General features: G+C 41.0%; 1 protein-coding gene and 1 long non-coding RNA gene across 3 annotated transcripts in view; both read left to right on the forward strand.

The window, feature by feature from the left end:
* The window catches only part of LOC120528124 (gastrula zinc finger protein XlCGF26.1-like), a 34,623-nt gene extending 24,749 nt beyond the window's left edge, over positions 1-9,874 (forward strand). For both annotated transcript variants that reach the window (XM_039752171.1, XM_039752170.1), the window contains exon 3: positions 8,496-9,874. In XM_039752171.1, the coding sequence (XP_039608105.1) occupies positions 8,496-9,658 (1,163 nt within the window). In that variant the 3' untranslated portion in view covers positions 9,659-9,874. The remainder of the gene's footprint in view (positions 1-8,495) is intronic.
* A 6,114-nt stretch (positions 9,875-15,988) lies between these two features.
* On the forward strand, positions 15,989-18,919 carry LOC120528125. Its single transcript, XR_005633466.1, has 2 exons — positions 15,989-16,064; positions 17,695-18,919. It is a non-coding gene; the product is annotated as an uncharacterized LOC120528125 (long non-coding RNA).
* The last annotated feature ends 982 nt before the right edge of the window (positions 18,920-19,901 follow it).

Raw genomic sequence — 19,901 nt, forward strand, 5'->3', positions numbered from 1 at the left:
TTTTGACAACATATTGTCAACCATCTAAAGAGGCATTTAGACCGAAAGTGTCACAAAAAAGGAATAAACAGTCAATCTTTTTTGTAAACCAACTACACTTTCTGTTAATGTTAACATTCTCTGTCCACTGACGCACTAAAGTGACTTTTAAACAACTTTAAACTGCATTATAATTTAACTAATAAATAATAACAATAAAATAAACAATAGTTCAACTTCCAGTAATAATACTGTTACTTCAGGGCTTCAAGCCCAGGTGTATTACACAGCATTCAGTAAATAAAAATAGAATAAAGTAAAACAAGTGCAACTTGGTGATGACATCTTTACCAACTGAGCCATCATTAAGGCAAATTGCATGGTGGGCTGGCTGTCTTTGTAAGACAGGTGTGCAGGGGGTGACCATTGCAGTGAGACGCAATCTGGTTTGTACCTCGTGTCATCATAAGTGTCAGTCATCCCAGGCGAACGTTGCCATGGATGCATCAGCTACAGGAACGTGTTCAGCACCACGATCAGCTGATGCCGGTACCTCACCTTCATTTTCGACCTCCGTCTCCAGATCACTTGCATCCCAATTGGAGGCCGATTCAGAGATAATACGAAAAAAGTCATCCACAGATTATTTTGCGTTGAGCATTCACTTTGGTGTCTCTCCACATGCCATTTTAGAAGCTGTTTGCTCTTCGCTTCTCATGCACGCGCAGGGAATCGAGGTCAAATCAACAAAGCTAACTTTCCTTCCGGCAAAAGCGTATCGAAAAGTGCTGTAAAAAGAAGATCACGGATCTCTACCGATCGCTAGCTAGACTAAGACATCTCGCATCTCAGTTTCTGGCAACGTATTGTACTGCATCGCTCAGCCCAAAGAAACGTTCCCTTGCCGCGGCAACTTGAAAATTTACATTTTACACAATTTTATATAAATTCTCGTCTCGTTTCCGACATCATAACTTCGAAAAATCTAAGTTGGACCATCGTAAGTAGGGGACTACCTGTACTGACTGATAACAGAAAACTGATTATACCCACATTCATTGTACAGGGTGGGTCATTTATATGGATACACCTTAATAAAATGGGAATGGTTGGTGATATTAACTTCCTGTTTGTGGCACATTAGTATATGTGAGGGGGGAAACTTTTCAAGATGGTTGGTGACCATGGTGGCTGTATTATCGTGGTATTCCCCTCCACTTGCCCTTTTACCTGTTTTCTCAAGGGTAAGGGTTCTCGTCAAGTTCGTTATCGGGTTGGTCTACTGTTGCACTTTAAGATGAACACACACACACACACACACACACAGACCCTAACCACAACAGTGCTCCATGAATGACACACACACGCTGATTAACCCTTCGCACTTTAAACCACACAAGTGCTATAGGAATAACAGCCTGTCATTCAGCACTTCAAGAGACTTACTTATTTTCGGCACGAACAACAATACGATGTTTTAGTGATATCTCAAACCTAAATATTACTTTTGGTCTACAAGAATACATTTAAACATACAAAGACTCAGCACTCTTGACTATAGGCCATTCATCAGCCAAGAATACCTTCTTTCTCATATTTGTTCCTTCTATTGAGTATAGCGCTTTCACTCTCAGCCATATAAACCTCGCAGCACAGAAATAATGGCAAAAATCCGGCTGTCACCAGGTGCTCAAAGAAATCTAACTTATTACTTCAATCACTCTAGACATTAAGACAAACCATTGAAAGTTAAAAGCAGCATGGTATTTATTACAAGAATAATAATAATACCACAAGAACAAAGAATACTAGAAAATAGGTACTGATAGGAAAGTCTGAATATATATAGTCTTTAGAAAAAGCTTACGAAAAAGTTACAGATGACAAGGATGAATGTCCCAGGGAGGCGTTTGATTTAGCAATCAATGTTCATGATGCCTTTCTGACGACCAGGGCCGTCTTCGTCCGTTCCTCTTCTTCTTCTCCTTTTGCTTCTCTTTCTTCTCCCTTTGCTTCTCTCTCTTGCTTTTCAAACCAAGGCATATTTATTATGAAATGTCAAGCCTTAGTTTCACAACACATGCACCTGATTGGCTGGCTGTCCAAATGATTGATGATTAATTCAATGTCCGTTTTCCCACACAACAAAACCTTTGATGTGCTCTGAGGTAGCAGTAGTTCTTCCTGTCCCAGGCTATAAACTAAACTTTGTTGTTCCAGATGTCCATCCATAAAGTGATCAATAGCCTGAGGTATCAGCTCAGCATCCTTTCCCAGGCTATAAAACCAAATTAGCACGAAGCTATGAACAAGTGTTATAAAAGTAAGGTGTAAGGGAAGAAAACCTGCTTTAATTTGTTAATTTCATCTGTTGTCTTGTCTTGAACAAAATATAATGGAAACCAAAATGTACAGATTTTATACACCATAACAGTGGCCATTTTGGATCCAACTTTTGTTTTTTCAATAGGAAGAGGGTCATTTGACACATCAAACTTATTGGGAATTTCACAAGAAAAACAATGGTGTGCTTGGTTTTAACGTAACTTTATTCTTTCATGAGTTATTTACAAGTTTCTGACCACTTATAAAATGTGTTCAATGTGCTGCCCATTGTGTTGGATTGTCAATGCAACCCTCTTCTCCCACTCTTCACACACTGATAGCAACACTGCAGGAGAAATGCTAGCACAGGCTTCCAGTATCCGTAGTTTCAGGTGCTGCACATCTCGTATCTTCACAGCATAGACAATTGCCTTCAGATGACCCCAAAGATAAAAGTCTAAGGGGTCAGATCGGGAGACCTTGGGGGTCATTCAACTGGCCCACGACCAATCCACTTTCCAGGAAACTGTTCATCTAGGAATGCTCGGACCTGACACCCATAATGTGGTGGTGCACCATCTTGCTGGAAAAACTCGGGGAACGTGCCAGCTTCAGTGCATAAAGATGGAAACACATCATCATGTAGCAATTTCGCATATCCAGTGGCCTTGAGGTTTCCATTGATGAAGAATGGCCCCACTATCTTTGTACCCCATATACCACACCATACCATCAATTTTTTGTTCCAACAGTCTTGGAGGGATCTATCCAATGTGGGTTAGTGTCAGACCAATAGCGGTGGTTTTGTTTGTTAACTTCACCATTCACATAAAAGTTTGCCTCATCACTGAACAAAATCTTCTGCGTAAACTGAGGGTCCTGTTCCAATTTTTGTTTTGCCCATTCTGCAAATTCAGTGCGCCGATCTGGGTCATCCTCGTTGAGATGCTGCAGTAGCTGGAGTTTGTAAGGGTGCCATTTGTGAGTAGCTAATATCCGCCGAAGGGATGTTCGACTAATGCCACTCTCCAGTGACATGCGGCGAGTGCTACGCTGTGGGCTCTTGCTGAATGAAGCTAGGACAGCCACTGATGTTTCTTCATTAGTGACAGTTTTCATGCGTCCACATTTTGGCAAATCCAACACTGAACCAGTTTCACGAAACTTAGCAAGCAGTTTGCTAACTGTAGCATGGGAGATGGGTGGTCTCGTTGGGTGTCTTGCATTGAAATCTGCTGCAATGACTCGGTTACTGCGTTCACCAGACATCAACACAATTTCTATCCGCTCCTCACGTGTTAACCTCTGCGACATGTCAATGGCTGTAAACAAAGAGAAACTTGTAAATAACTCATGAAAGAATAAAGTTACGTTAAAACCAAGCACACCATTGTTTTTCTTGTGAAATTCCCAATAAGTTTGATGTGTCAAATGACCCTCTTCCTATTGAAAAACAAAAGTTGGATCCAAAATGGCCGACTTCAAATGGCCACCATGGTCACCACCCATCTTGAAAAGTTTCCCCCCTCACATATACTAATGTGCCACAAACAGGAAGTTAATATCACCAACCATTTCCATTTTATTAAGGTGTATCCATATAAATGGCCCACCCTGTACATCTCTTATTACTATGGTATGTTTTTACTACCATTACTTAGCGCTATTTCAGCTGTGGAATGGCCAAATGGGGGAGGCAGGTTGATGGATGAGGTCTCCAGGACTCTAAACAAATCCAAATCATTTTCTGTGATATCATCTACTGTCAAATTCTACTCTGTACTTCTAACATTTTTATTTTTCTACGGTATTGACGATTTGTTCTGTTCTGTGCATTGTATTGTATTGTATTGACCCCCTTCTTTTTGACACCCCCTGCACACCCACCCTACCTGGAAAGGGGTCTCTCTTTGAACTGCCTTTCCTGAGGTTTCTTCCATTTTTTTTTCTTGTCTTCTTAGAGAGTCATGGCTGGGGGGCTGTCAAGAGGCAGGGCCTGTTAAAGCCCATTGTGGCACTCTTGTGTGATTTTGGGCTATACAAAAAATAAATTGTATTGTACTTAAAATAGTTTATCATTTTAATAACTATTACATATGGCTGTGTGAAGCCTGTGTCCAAAGCACTGGTACTCCAAAGCATGTTTGCGGCTAAGGAAGCACAAGCGACTGTGAATCAACATCACCTGCTTTGGCGCAAATGAAAAGTGACAACAGGTGACCTGGAGTTTTGGTTTTGCAGGTGGTGGCCACAGACGGTTGCTATCTCCTTATTCTTCTTGACTGATTCTTCTCTAGTTTTGATTTTTGCTAGTGACTTTGTCACTACTTGGGTGCGTGAGGCGGTACCTGCAGCTGATTCAGGTTGCACAGGTAGTCCAACTACCAGACCTCAATCCATTAGAACACCTCTGGGTGGGACGTTATGTTCGGGTCCATCCGACTCCTCGGACTGCCCAGGAGCTCAGTGATGCCCTGGTCCAGATCTGGGAGGAGATCCCCCAGGACACCATCTGTCGTCTCATTAGGACGTTGTCAGGCATGCATACAAGCACGTGGGGGCTATACAAACTACTGAGTACGATTTGGAGTTGCTGCAATGAAATTTTGGCCATATGGCCTCGCCTGTCTGCCCCATCATCATTTTTTCCCTTTGATTTTCGAGGTGTCTTTGAATTCAGCCCTCTGTTGGTTGATCATTTTCATTTCCATCAAACAATTTGCCATCCTTTCATTCCTAACACATACCCATATCAGTCCATAGCAGTAGAGATAGCCAGCAAGATTTGTTTTTCCTTTTGAGATCTGATGTGGTTTTCAAAGTGTTCCTTTAATTTTGGGGCAGTTTATATATTAGAGAGAGAGATAAAAACCGGAATAAAGGAGGTGTTCTAAAACTTTTGACCGGTAGTGTCACACACGCACACAGTTTCTTATTTTATAATATCAGTTATTTTGACTGATCATTCATTACCAGTAGGACTCTTCAAGATGGCTGAGCTTTTTGGTTATCGAGGGTTGTAGATGTCATGAACAGACGGCAGACAGATGTCTGTCATATTCCGTGCCACCTTCACCACCCACTGCATTGAGCCGATCAGGTACTATACCAGGATGTAATCAGGCAAGTGAGGATGGACTGTTCTGTACACCAGTTAGAAGTTCATGAGAACAGATGGGGGGGAAAAATGAGCTGTTGTGTACTCATCTAAAGAAGAGGAGATGGTGGTGAGCCTTTGTGTTTTGCCCACTTTCGATCATCGGTGGTTTGCCTTCTGCTCCCTGAAGTCACTGATTAGCTCCTTGGTTTTAGTAACATTAATGGTCAGATTGCTGTCCTGGCACTATTGAGTCGGCAGGTAGACATCTTGTCCCTGAGCCTTCTCATCATTGTGGGTTAGCAGACCTATGAAGATGTCGTCATCAGATAATTTAATGATGGAGTTGAGCCGAGTCTGGAGATACAGACATAGCAATGTGCTCAACACACCACCCCATGGAGTGCCAGGGTAAAGATTCGGGTTGTAGAATATGATGCTGCCAATCCATTTTTGTTTGTAAGGAAGTTAAAAATCTCATTGCCAAGTGTGGCACAAAGTCCTCAATTGAGAACTGTGGTGGTCAGTTTTGATGGGGTAACAGTATTTAATGTTGAGCTGTAGTTTATAAACAGAACTCTTAACAGGGCATTTTTTTTTTTATTATCCAAATGTACCAGGATGGTATGGCATGTCATGTCATATGGCACCCTCAGTGGATTGTCTCAGATGCTATGCATCACGATGTGGAATATTCCATGTGTCCCAGTAGCAGTCTCTCAATGCACTTCATCACAATGGCGGCGCGTGCCGCCTGTGTGCAGTTGTTCTGATGGCTGGTAATTGGGATTTAGCAGCTTGTTGACTTTTTTTCCACATCACTGGCGAAGAAATTCGAAAAGGCAGATTTCTTATTTCAGGAAAGTGAACTTTGCAAACTGTATGCCTAAACTGAATTAATCCAAATGGCCGCACATATTGTGAATGAGAGAAAGGTGTGTCTGAACAACAGTCAGCATGGCTAACAATGTTTCACAGATATAAAATATGAATATTGACACAACCTAACATAAGTAAAAGCTGTTAGAACTGATGGTGAGTTTTTAAACCTTTAGTTTCTTAAGTATGCTTCACTGACTTCCAGTTGTCTGCATGTGGTCTTGAACCCTGTACAAATGTCACTTATAGCGGCTGTAGCTGCCGAAATAAGGTGTGGTCAAGCACGGGTAAAACGCGTGTCGAAACAACAACATTTATTTTTATAGCACATTTTCATTCAAAAAGTAGCTCAAAGTGCTTTACATAATGAAGAATAGAAAAATAAAAGACACAGTAAGAAAATAAAATAAGTCAACATTAATTAACATCGAATAAGAGTAAGGTCCGATGGCCAGGGTGGACAGAAAAAACAACAAAAAAACTCCAGACGGCTGGAGAAAAAAATAAAATCTGTAGGGATTCCAGACCATGAGACCGCCCAGTCCCCTCTGGGCAATCTACCTAACATTAGTCAAACAGTCCTCTTTGGATTTAGGGTTATCATGGAAGGACCTGATGATGATGGTCACGTAGACTTCTGGCTTTCAGTCCATCAATGTTGGAGCATCATGAAGCTTTGAGTAGGCCGCCACCACAAAGAAACCGGAAAGAGAAACAGAAGAGAGTGTAGGGGTCAGTACGGATTTTAGAGCCACCATGAATAGTTATTATGATGAACTGAACATACAGAATATCAGGATTAAGTTAAAGTGAAGTTATGAGAAGGCCATGTTAAATTAATGTGTTTTCAGCAGTTTTTTAAAGTGCTCTACTGTATCAGCCTGGCGAATTCCTATTGGCAGGCTATTCCAGATTTTAGGTGACTAACTGCAGAAGGCCACCCGCCTCACCACTTCTTTTAAGTTTTGTTCTTGGAATTCTAAGCAGACACTCATTTGAGGATCTGAGGTTACGATTTGGAATATAAAATGTCGGACATTCCGATATATAAGATGGGGCGAGATTATTTAAGGCTTTATAAACCATAAGCAGAATTTTAAAGTCAATCCTGAATGACACAGGTAACCAGTGTAGCGACATCAAAACTGGAGAAATGTGCTCGAAAGAAATCTCACAGTTCAAAAGTTTGTTTTGAAAATATTTAGTGAAAGTTAAAAGCAAACAATTACACACAAGAATAAAAGAAAAAAGTTACACACGTAGAATAAAAGGCAAAAAAAAGAGAAACTATGTATCTTGTCTTAAACTTCGCTTTTCGTGAGAAACGTTAGTTATTTCTGTACTTAAAGGTTCTTTACTTAAAGTTTATTAAATTCTTATATACTTAAAGATTCTTAGCTTCTTCTTCTTCTGTATGCTTTAAGCATACGGCACAGCACGTGAATTAAGTGCTGTTTTCTTACATATTTACTTCAGACACTCAAAAGGCCCGTAGGCCGGTTGGCACTTGGGCATGTGCCCAGGCACGGTTTAAAACCTTACACCTTCCACACCTTACTCAAGGCAAGGCTGGTCACTAACTGAAGATTATTGTTTTGCTGTTAGAAATGGCAGGAATATACCAATACAATTCAATTTGCAGGGGTTAGAGGAATCTCCCATAGGTTATGCATTGTCGTCTAGTAAAATATTCATGAATCTTATAGAACGAGGAAAATGACTCCTACAACAGCTGTAATATCTAAAACTGTACATTTATACAGTAAAAGGCACCTTTTTCTATTACTAATTTGGCGGTGTTTTAATATTTACATATTCCATATGGTAAATGGTAAATGGTAAATGGCCTGTATTTGATATAGCGCCTAACTAGAGTTCAAGAACCCCCCTAGGCGCTTTACAACACAACAGTCATTCACCCATTCACACACACATTCATACGCTGGTGATGATAAGCTACTATGTAGCCACAGCTGCCCTGGGGCACACTGACAGAAATATCTGTAGTACTAGGGTGTTGTACCATGTTGGCCATTATGGATGTGGTGAGAAGTCAAGCAAAATGACCCCTTTTATTGGATAACTACAGAGATTACAATAGGCAAGCTTTCGAAGCAACTCAGGCCCCTAGTTAGCCAATAAAAGGTGTCACTTTGCTTGACTTCTCGCCATATTCCATATCTAAACTAATGGTCTCTCTCTTGTCTTAAAACAGATTGTCAAGATAAAAGCAGTAACTTCCAGTCTTCGCTGGCCATTCAACATCATGAAACTGTAAGAAAATCAAAGTTTATGTCGGAGACCAAGAATCTAACCACGTCCCATGGCAAAACCTCTTCAAATATGAGCGGCCTTCAGAACCACAACGGCACCCGCACAGGATTTCCAGTCGTAAACAGCCTGCAGCGACAGAGAAGACGCCGCCCGAGGGAGAAGCGCCATAGCTGCCCAGAATGTGGCAAACGCTTTTCTTACATAAACATTCTTGAGAAACACATGAAAATGCACACGGGGGAGAATCCATTCATCTGTTCCGACTGTGGTAAAGAATTCCCAAGCAGAAGCAAGCTTCAAGGACACAGGAGGATTCACACGAGGGTCAAGCCACATTGCTGTTATGAATGTGGAAAACGATTCCCAGACATGAACAGCCTGGAAAGGCATGCCATAATTCACACTGGAAAGAAGCCGTATTGCTGTTCCGAGTGTGGCAAGCAATACGCACAATTAGCTAGCCTTAAGATACACATGAGAATCCACACAGGAGAGAGGCCACATTGCTGTACGGAATGCGGGAAATGTTTTGCCTGTCTAAGCAGCCTTAATATACATATGAGGACTCACACAGGTGAGAAGCCGCACAGCTGCTCGGAATGTGGGAAAAGATTCTCGCAGCTCGTTCACCTTCAAAATCACATACGGATTCACACAGGCGAGAAGCCGCATTGCTGCACCGAGTGTGGCCGGCGATTCTCCTGCAAAAGCAGTCAGCAGCGACACATGAAAATTCACACTTTAGAGAAGCCGCATTCTTGTTCCGAGTGTGGCGAGTTATTCTTGCGACTCAGTGATCTTCGCAAGCACCTCAGGATTCATACCGGAGAGGCTCTTTATAGCTGTTCTGTGTGTGGGTATCAGTTCTCGAAAAACAACAGCCTTAAGAGACATATGAAAATCCACACCGGAGAGAAACCACATGCCTGTTCAGAATGTGGGAAACAATTCTCACGTAAGAGCGTGCTTCAGAAACACACTCGGATCCATGCTAGAAAAGGTGTCAAGTCCAGTGCTGCCGCTCCTCAAGAGCAGCTTGTAGATTCGTCATCAGCTCAAGGTGGTGAAGAAGATGTCATGATAGACTGTGGGGATTTTCTATAACAATCTGAAGAGAGGGTCCAGAATTGATATGTATACACTGTACAGCAGGAGACCTTCATTCCTTAGAAATCCATTTCTTTGACTGTAGTATGGTTCATACCAAGACATTGTTTACCCTTTGGATTTAGTAATAAAAGAAAGTGGTACAATAAAACAAAAATGAAGTTAGCTTGTTTTAATGCTGATGCTTTCCAATAAACAGTGGAATTGTTGTAATGAACTCTTGTTATTTGTTCCTTCACCAGGATTGCAGCGGGAGATCATCTTTTCTTTTTGCCCGTTGGCAGGCTTCTACAGAACCCGTCTCAGAATTGTTAGTTTACAACTTTTGAAGATTTTATCTTGAAATCAACCCGTCAGGCAAGTACAAGCATCCCATCAATCTAAGTTCTGATATGTGACTCTGAAAGATGTTCCCCCTTGGAATTTTTCACCTTTAATTGTTAAAACAATATTGAATCAGTGGATTTATTTGGGCTTTTTTGACATAGACCAACAGAAAAAGACTTGTTAATGTCACAGTGAAAGCTGATCTTTGCAATATGGTCTAATTTGATTAAAACATAAGTGTTCACTGTTACAAGCCGTTTACTAAAGCAGATGGCCTGCAAGTAGTTTGGGACTGACCAAGACTGAGGGGGTAATAAGAGAGGCAGATGTACAAAAAAGGTGTGTGTGTTTTTTTTATTCCAATAGTAAAAAGAAAGTTGCTGATGTAAATGTTTGCACAGTCCAGAGACAAAACGATTCTAATTGTGAAAATGCAAAGAAGAAAAATAGAATGCGTCCTGAATACCCTAAAGTATAATCAAGTCACTTTCAGTTCAGGTAACGATATCGGCAACCTTAAAATAAAACAAAAATGGACTCTGTTTCAGCCCATGTCATTTTCCTCGGGAAAAAAAATGTCAGGAGCTGTTTTTGGTTCTCAGGAGCCTTAAGCTGCTCCTTAGCATCAACCAACTGCTCTGCCACCAGGCACCTCTAAGCCTGGCGCAACTCGCACACCCTTCTTCCTCCTCCCCTCTTGCAGCCACAACCATACTTATAAAAGGCGTCTCAATTACCCCGCTGAGCTTGTCTACGCACAGGGACAGACCATTTCGGGCATGCAGGGGGATCCACACACAGCGAACAAAAATAATAACATCTTACAGTAAAATTAACATATTTAAGCACTAAATAACAAAAAACTACAACTAACCTAGACGTTAAGACAAAACAAGACAACGTTACAGTGTACATACTTACATACGAACAAGTGTACATTTTTTAAACCAAGATTGACTCCCCTATAGCTGTCTCTCTGCTTTCCCAAACACCTGCGACTGCGCGGAGCTTCGGCGCCACCTTTAAAACACCCGCCGGTAAGCATGGAAAAATTACGCTCGAGGATCGCAGCTGGAATGTACGGAAGCTTATTAGGGCCATGGAGAAGAAAAAAAAAAATACGGTCACAGTGAAGGAAAAAAAGTATATGTCGAGAATAAAGTCGGCCAGTTGGTTTTATTCTCAAAATACACTTTTTTTTCTTCACTGTGTCCTTATTTTTTTCTTCTCCGTGGCCCTAATACGCTTCTGTAGTAATGAATACCGGAATATCTGTGGGGTGGGGGGAATAAAACAAGAAAGAAGAAACCTGCCGGTAAGTCCAAAGCCTTATTATTTTTTTTTTCTTGCTGACATGTTGCTTATTGCGACTCGCGTATAATGCTTACTGTGTATCTTTTTAAGTAATACCAGACAGAAACGGTCAAATGGATGATTGATGACGTTAAGCCCCGCCCCAAAATATGATTTGTGAAAATATAAATTATGAAATATAACGTATTAAAATATAAATTATGAAACATGCCGCTTTTGACACGTGCCTTCATTTTATAAACACTATATTCAAAACTAACAATAAGAAAATATAAAATGTACACTTAGCTTGCTTGTAAGACAAAAGCCAAGCAAGTGTGTATCTTTTTAAAATTCAAAGCAGATATACATTTCTCTTGCCTGGAGTACCTAGCCAAGCAAGTGTGTATCTTTTGTAATTTACTTCTTCTCACCAGATTCAAAACTAATATGAAAATAAAGAAAAGCATACTGTATAAGGATTGTCAATAAGACATGTAGAACACTTAATTTTGCGCACTTCAAAATAGACAAAGACTCTAAGGAGTGCTATTAAAATAATAGTTGAATATTATCGTTGATTACGATATAATCGGCTCCCCTTGTTTATATCAAAATAGACAAAGACTCTAAGGAATGCTACACTTAATTTTGGCCACGTAAATTATGAGATCATCGGGTAATGCCAAAGAATTTAAGTATTATAAAATTTAATATTCAAGGAAGAATTTGCTTTACTTTCAGGGATTCTTGTTGAAATTAGCAAACGATGGTGGTCCGTTTCAATACAAAGTTATTAGATGAAAAAAAACTGTCTTTAAACTGTTTTGACATTTAACTCGCAGTCTGTTGTGATATAAATGGGCTATATGTTCAAATTAGTTTAAACACGGTTTATATTCGTTAGTAGGGAATGGCTATTTTAATCTAACAATCAATCATCCATTTGATAGTTTCTGTCTGGTATTACTGCTTTTATCTTGCCGTTCAATGTGTGTCTGCACTGGACTGTGTTAGCGTCACATTCACCTCCTTCGAGTCTGTATTTAGCAGACGTCAGCCTCGAGTCTGTGCGTGCAGGTCGGTCTCGATCAGCTTTTCCAGTTTTCTTTCCCAGTCGTTCTCTTTAAAACTGCTCAAGTTCTGTCAGTCTTCTGTCCCCGAACGCCGTATTAGCGAGGCTTCTCTCCCAAGACCCAGTCCGTACAGAGTGTGCGTCGCCCCACTGGTTGTAGTGAACGTGGACGGATAGTTTTACTCAGCAAGAAAGTCAAGGCTGAGAATCCGTATACTTTAATATAGATTTCTGGTAAGAAGTCATACAAGTAGGACGTGAAAACCATTGACAACTCGAAGGTAAAAGGACGATCATTTCCTTAACCTAAAATACAATATCGCGGAAGGTAAAGCAAAGACTATAGCAGCGCCAATAGCAAAAAGGATGATAGGAACATACCAATATGTGTTAGTTAAATAGGGGGTGGGGGTAGGAATGTACCAAACAGTCTAATTACAATATTATCACAGGCTCCTGTAGCAGCACAGTTAGGTTTCATTAAGTCCAGACACAACTTCTCCATTGAATTGCAGTCTGGTCCCTTGAGTCGGTCACTCCAGCATGCACATTAACATTGTTGTCTTAAGGCCATTCTTGTGTAGCTTTGCCTTTATGTTTGGCTTTGTTGGTCTTCTTTCATGGTACATGTTTCTTGAAGACTCTGTCAGCTTTTCCTACAGGATTTCCGTGTATTTTCATGCATTCATTTTACCCTCTCAAGTATTCCAGGTCCTGCTGCAGAGAAGCATCCCCACAGCCTGAAGCTGTTTTTGATCACGTGTAGCCCACCATGGTGTTTATTCTGATGGCCAAACAACTCATCAGACCACAAAACCTCCTTCCAGTTGACTTCAGTGTCTTCTGTGTGCCTTTTACCCAGATGTCCTGTTTTTTTTTTTTTTTCTTTCTTTGCAGTTCTTCCATTAAACTGCGACTGGTAACACACCCGGGTAACAGTTGCCTGCACAGTTTCTCTAATCTCGCCCACTGCAGTAGGCAGCGCCTTCACGGTTCTCGGAGGTCTCTTGGCGGTTCCCCTCATTCGTCCTCTACAGTTGTGTTAAATGACCTGCTCTAGCACATTTACACCTGTGCTATAACCTTTCAAGCCAACTTGCACTAACAATATCCGATTATGGATATGGGCTTTATTCTTTAGTCTGTCATTTTTATTAAATGCTTAGTCTTGAACAGGGTCGCAGGGGTCTGCATAAGCCTATCCCTGCTAGCATACAGCGCAAGACAGAAACAAACCCTGGACAGGGCGCCAGTCTATCACATACACACATATAGGCCTACCAAGCACACACAAGGGCTAGTTTAGAGTCGCCAATTCACCTGTCCAAAACTAATTTACAGACAAAAAAATCCGATTTATTAATAAAATGGATCATGGGGCCGGATAGCCGCTGAGCGCTGTGCTTGCAGAAGGCGCAGTGCGATATGCTGATAAGACACGTCGGCGGGTGGAGGAGGAGGGGCTGAAGTCAGGCACGTTTAGCGGAAACGAGAAAAAAAAAAAAAAAGATCGGCGTGCTTTAGGTCCGGAACACTGGAACAGAGGACGAACAGTGTAAAAAGTGGAGGCGTTTCCCACGGCTAGAAGAGTGGGAGTTTCGCTAGAAAGCAATAAATAGAAATTCAACGGTTTCAAACTTCTGGACCGCGTACAGGTGTTTTTCCTCCCGGACTGGTTGTGAGTGTTACATTATGTATGAGTGTGTACGATACAAACAGGAGGCTGACCTAATGCTTAAACATCACTTTTTTGATGATGGTGACGCAATACCTCATTGATGATGCCATGAAAAGCCACCACTAACTGATGATTAACCCTTCGCACAGACATCCACTGCTTCCCTCTTCAACCGATCTGCAGTGCGTACTGGCTTCCGTCAGTATTAGCGACATCCACGGCACTTTCCTCAGCTATATGAGCTGATCCAATGCCAGAATCTTACCAGAGCTGATGAACTTTAGCAGCCGAAATACATTTCTGAACTGCTTAAATTAGCAAGTGTTTAATTTGTGAATCAACCCCTCCCTTTTTCAAGCTCCCAAGAGCTGCTTTTATGGTCGTCTAATGTTGTGCTGGGGAAAAAAAACTCCAACCCCCAAGAATCAACGCGGCACTTTAGAGTGCGGGCTGGCTGTGCACAGGGTGGCTCACGCCGTCGCACAGATTCTTGGGATTTTGAGTTCTCCACCCCCTCCCTTCCAATATATTAGACCCGTGTTGTCAACGGGAGCCACAAGTTTGTGGCGATTTATATGAGAGCGGCGGCATCATTTTATGCCTCTAATTTTTCCAAGCTCCTTCTTAAATGAAAGATGAATGTGGCTGTTACTCTTTTAAAGAGCCGGACCTAAAAGACCAGATGACTTGCTTAAATCTCGAGAAACAATATCCCGACTTCTGTGCCTGATTAAGATGACCCTGCTTTTATATAAATAGCTAAAATGTACTACGCTTTGCTTTATTCTGTTCATTTGTTATATTTCTGACTATAAGACGTGAATACTGTTGAAATTAAAATTCTTTTACAATTTAACGCCCCTTGTTGTGTATTTTGTTTTCATTTTATTACCCTGCTTTATAATTAAGAGTTTCTATCTACATCTTATTTTCTTTCTTTCTTTCTTTCATTCTTTCTTTCTTTCTTTCTGTCTGTAAAAGAAATTCTTAACGAGCTAAAGGTGATCATTTGAAAGAAAGTAAACTTATGTTGTGGTTTGTCCATTTTCTACATTTTTGTATATATTGGAAAGAATAAGTGTCCCGAATAAAAACCAACATCCAGTCCTTTAATGACCTCTTGGGGACGGCCATCAGCAGTGCGTCTGTCTGCAGAGAGAGTGTCGACCTCGTCGAGAGGTTTACTTACCTCGACAGTGACATTCATGTGACTCTTCATATGAAGTCAGTAAATGGACTGGGAGAGCATGGAGGGTCATGAGGTCTCTGGAAAGTGGTGTGTGGCGCTGCTGATATCTTTATAAAAGGGTGAAGGTCCAAGTCTTTAGAGTCCTGGTGCCCCCTGTTTGTGACACATGGGCGCCATCCAGTGACCCGAGATGAAGACTGGACTCCTGTGTATCTTCAGAGAATCCTTGGTTCCCGCTGGTTTGACTTTGTGTTGCTCATGGAGTCCCGAATGAGGCACATCACCGGCATTGTGAGAGAGCATCAGTTACCGCACTATAGTCATTTGGCGTGATTCCCCGAGGGTGACCCGGCTCGCAATGGCTGGGCCAGTCCAAGGGGACGCCCACATAACACCTGGCTGCATCAGACAAATGGTCATTTCAGGGAGGTGGGACTGGACAGCGTGTCTGCCTACGGGGCTGCTAGCCAGGTTACAGAGTTGTTTCGTCGTGTGGTGGGTGTACCACAACTCATTAACCATTCTGATAGATTGTCCAGATTCTAATGGCACCTCACTCCTATGGACCTTCATTTGAAATTTAAGAAAGGGATACACATTCTTAAAAACAATGTTTCTTTACTTGTTTTGTTAAAAACAATGCATTATAGTATTTTATGTGTCGTCTCTCTTTAATTAAGTTGTAACCGACCTTGAATTTATTAGTCATTGTGATTGGCTTGTCCTGAGCTGTGGAACTTGGCCAATCAGAGCCCTCCAGTATCAATTTGGTGGCGTCATAGTAGAGTGGGAGCTTCGTTCGTTAAATGTGAAAGTTTCATAATAATTTACATATATACAGGTATAGTAAGTGTAATTTAATTGTTTATTCCTGAAAGTATGTTGTTTATGTGATTGACTTCAGTTTCGTTTCAGTACAGTTTCTAAAATCTAGAAGTTTAGAGGAAGCTAAAGTATGGTTGAATGCCATTTCATAAATGTTTGTATTAGAATTATAGTAATTATAGTTTCCTCTTGTATTATATAAATCTATATTAAGAGGGATTTATTAATCTGTTTAGATTACTTATTTGTTTTACGTTTTAGCAATTTCCGCTATTAATGCTATCCTGAGTGTAGTGCGCCACCTAGTGGATAAACTAAGTACCCTGTTAATAACTATTACTAGTGTGACATATTTAACAGAAAGAAACTGTGATAGCTAATTCATGATTATTATTTATTTTAAACCATACCTTTACATTTGTATAACTTTGGAAGGAATTAAAAATAGATTTTGGACATCTTCATCCTTCTTTGACCGGATGTGCGTAGTGATTGTGGTTTAATCCTGAAGCAACGTAATTCTTTACAGCAGGGTTGTGTGGTTCTGCATAGAGTCATTTCTTGACAAAACGCCATTTCATTTTGGGAACGTTTCTTTGCATGTGAAGTTAGCCCCTTGTGCTTTGAAAAAATTCTTAATATGTGCAAAATAAATATATACATACATACATACTTAAATGTCTTTAATGTATGGCAGGCTGCCTAACAAATTAAAAAAAACAGAACTTAGCCTGTGTTGTCGTATGCAGTCCTTTTCAAATCATAACTTCTTGGTATTCCACAAATCTGCTACAATCTGTTCATGGTTTACTGTATGGAGTCTGTTACGAATCTTAATAAATAATTATGGTTCTTTCCAGAACCTTCATTTGCATGGGTCAACCAAAAATGGTTCCCCTATGGCATTGCTCGGGCCCCCTGAGTGCAGAGGTGTCTGTCTTTTGGAAGTTTGTTTGCCTTTAACACTGACATCAACCTGCCATGAGATCCACTAACATGAAGCCTAAAAAATATTATGTTAGGCAGCATGCCCAGTGGGAGCTGGTGTTTTGTCTCCAGCTTAATTGGAGTCTCTTTCTTCTTTCTGTTTATTTCCTTTTCTCTTTCGTCCTTTTCTTTCTCTTTCCTCTCTTTCTTTCTTTCATTCCTTTTCTCTTTCTTTCTTTCTTTCTTTCTTTCTTTCTTTCTTTCTTTCTTTCTATCCCTTCTTTCTCCTTTTCATTCTTTCTTTCCTTCTTTGTCCTTCCTTCTTTCTATTTTTTGTTTCTGTCTCCTTCCTTCTTTCTATTTTTTGTTTCTGTCTCCTTCCTTCTTTCTCTTTCTTTCCTTCCTTCTTTCTTTCTTGTTAATTTCTTCTATTCACCTTGGCCCACTGTCTCTATTTCTGGACTTGCATATTTTAACAATATCTAAGAACTCTTCTTCTCTTAACTCTCTAAGTGTGCTTTATATGGTTTTTGTATATAATGTATTTATTGTTATTCTTTTCTAGTTGTAATTTGTTTTTCTTTGCATGGATCTTCTGCTTTGGCATGTTGTGAAGCACTTTGAGTACAGCCTTTGAATGAGTCAGTACTATAGAGATAAATGTTATGTGTACGTGTGTGTGAATTAGGGCATCGTCAACGTTGATTTTTTTTTTAAAGTGTGCCCCGTGCTCCTCTGCTGCAAAAGTCCATTAGTCTAGGGTGTGACCACTGGTCGGCCTGCTTAAAACACCAAGACTCGGATTGTCTCACAGAGCTGAGATAACTGAAGCAGATGGCGTTGCCTCTGAGCTTAAACATGTGAGGAGCAGCTGGCATTGAGAAATGTCTTGGGAAGTGAATGAGGCAGACGTGAGGGGAGGACGTCGAATCACATGGAAGGGGCGGTTGGCACCAGCGTTGTACCTAGAAGATGGCATGTACCCCACGATGAATACCTAAACCATCACCCTTCATACCTCAACCCCGACTGTTGTGATTCCCATCCATATTGTGACGCGTGAGGCGCTGCCTTGCACCCAAAAGACGAGGCTGAGTCTGAGCACTTCTGGAAAACCAACTTTCTTCAAATTTGAACAGGAACAGCGAGGTTATCTATTGCAGCGGGCGGGAGCTACCACTCTACTACACGCAGACGCAGGGCAGTGTCGGGGCGACCAGGGCAGTGGCCAAGTTCTACATTTCCCCGCATCACCCATCGCACGACAGACGCGCACGGAGGCGGTGAGCTTGCAGTTGCCTCTGTGACGCTGCGGACCCGCGGTTGCCTAGGCGACGGACGCGTCAATCCCCGTCGCCCCGTTGGGGGGGTCTCAAAAGATTTAAAAAATCCCTCCTATTATGGCTGCATTCAATCTTCCTCCAAAAGAAAAGTTTCATATTATAAAATTAAACCCAAAATGCTTCAGCTTCTTATAAGCTCATCATGTCTACCTGCTCAAAAAGGGCAGAACAACAATGTAGGCTGCATTACCGCCACCTACTGGGCTGGAATGTGAAGCAGAGGAATGTTAAGGAGAAAAAAAACATAAAAATAAAAAACCCAGTGCTTTTCAAAAGCTGAAACAGACAAGACGATCCTAATATACATGGTGACTCATTCCTGCCCCACTTTTCTTTGATTATCATATACACGATATTCATTCAAGATATGTGTCACTGTTTTAGGATGACTACATTTTTCTGCAAATGCACGTGTCTCAGGGATTAACAAAATACTTCATCCTCCTCCTCATCATCATAATCAAGCACATTCGCTCTAAACAAGGAATAATTCAGGCCGGTGCGTGCAAGTCATAATCATGTCGTCATTACTTCCTACCTTTTATTATTTCTTTCTGTTGTATTCTTTGCCACCGCCTTCTCAATCTCACATAAAAAAAAATCTTCCTTTCTCTTCTTTGTCCCAGCTTTGTTGCCAAAAAGATTGAAGTGATTTTTGAATTAAGACTTTTACTTCTGGTTCGCTACTCGGGTCCTCCCTGCGTGGAGTTTGCATGTTCTCCCCGTGTATGCGTGGGTTTCCTCCCACAGTCCAAAGACATGCAGGTTATGTGCATTGGCTATTCTAAATTGTCCCTAGTGTGTGTTGGTGTGTGTATGCGCCCTGTGGTGGGCTGGCGCTCTGCCTGGGGTTTGTTTCCTGGCTTGCGCCCTGTGTTGGCTGGGATTGGCTCCAGCAGACCCCCGTGACCCTGTAGTTAGGATATAGTGGGTTGGATAATGGATGGATGGACTTTTACTTCTCTTTTATGTAATGACGCCATGATGTTTACACGGTTAATTCTGTGGGGCTGCTTTGCTAAATTGTCAGCTACCCCGTTTGGACTGAATGGTCTCCTCTTGTTTGGCAAATTTCTCACGTTTCCTAGAATACCTACATGAGTAGGAACCCATAAGAAATAAATGGCTATGCTAAAGGCTGTTCAGTCTCCAATAGTAATGATAATAATAATAGGTAAATAGATATGAAAGGCACTATATAATATACAAATGGATAGGTAGGTAGATGTAAAAGTCACAATATAATAGATAGATAGAAAGGCACTATATAATATATGGATGGATGGATAGATGTGAAAGGCACTATATAATATACAAATGGATAGGTAGGTAGATGTAAAAGTCACTATATGATAGATTGACAGAAAGATAGATAGACAGATAGATAGATAGATAGATATGAAAGGCACCATATAATGGATAGACAGATTGATAAGAGAGGCACTATATAACAGATAGATAGAAATGTACTATATAACAGATGGATGGATAGATGTGAAAGGTACTACATAACAGATATATAGATATGAAATGCACTATATGATAGATCATGGAAGGAGCCCAAGAATGGAGACACAACTCTG

The sequence above is a fragment of the Polypterus senegalus genome, chromosome 4, assembly GCF_016835505.1.
Source record: "Polypterus senegalus isolate Bchr_013 chromosome 4, ASM1683550v1, whole genome shotgun sequence".
Classification (NCBI taxonomy): Eukaryota; Metazoa; Chordata; class Cladistia; order Polypteriformes; family Polypteridae; genus Polypterus; species Polypterus senegalus.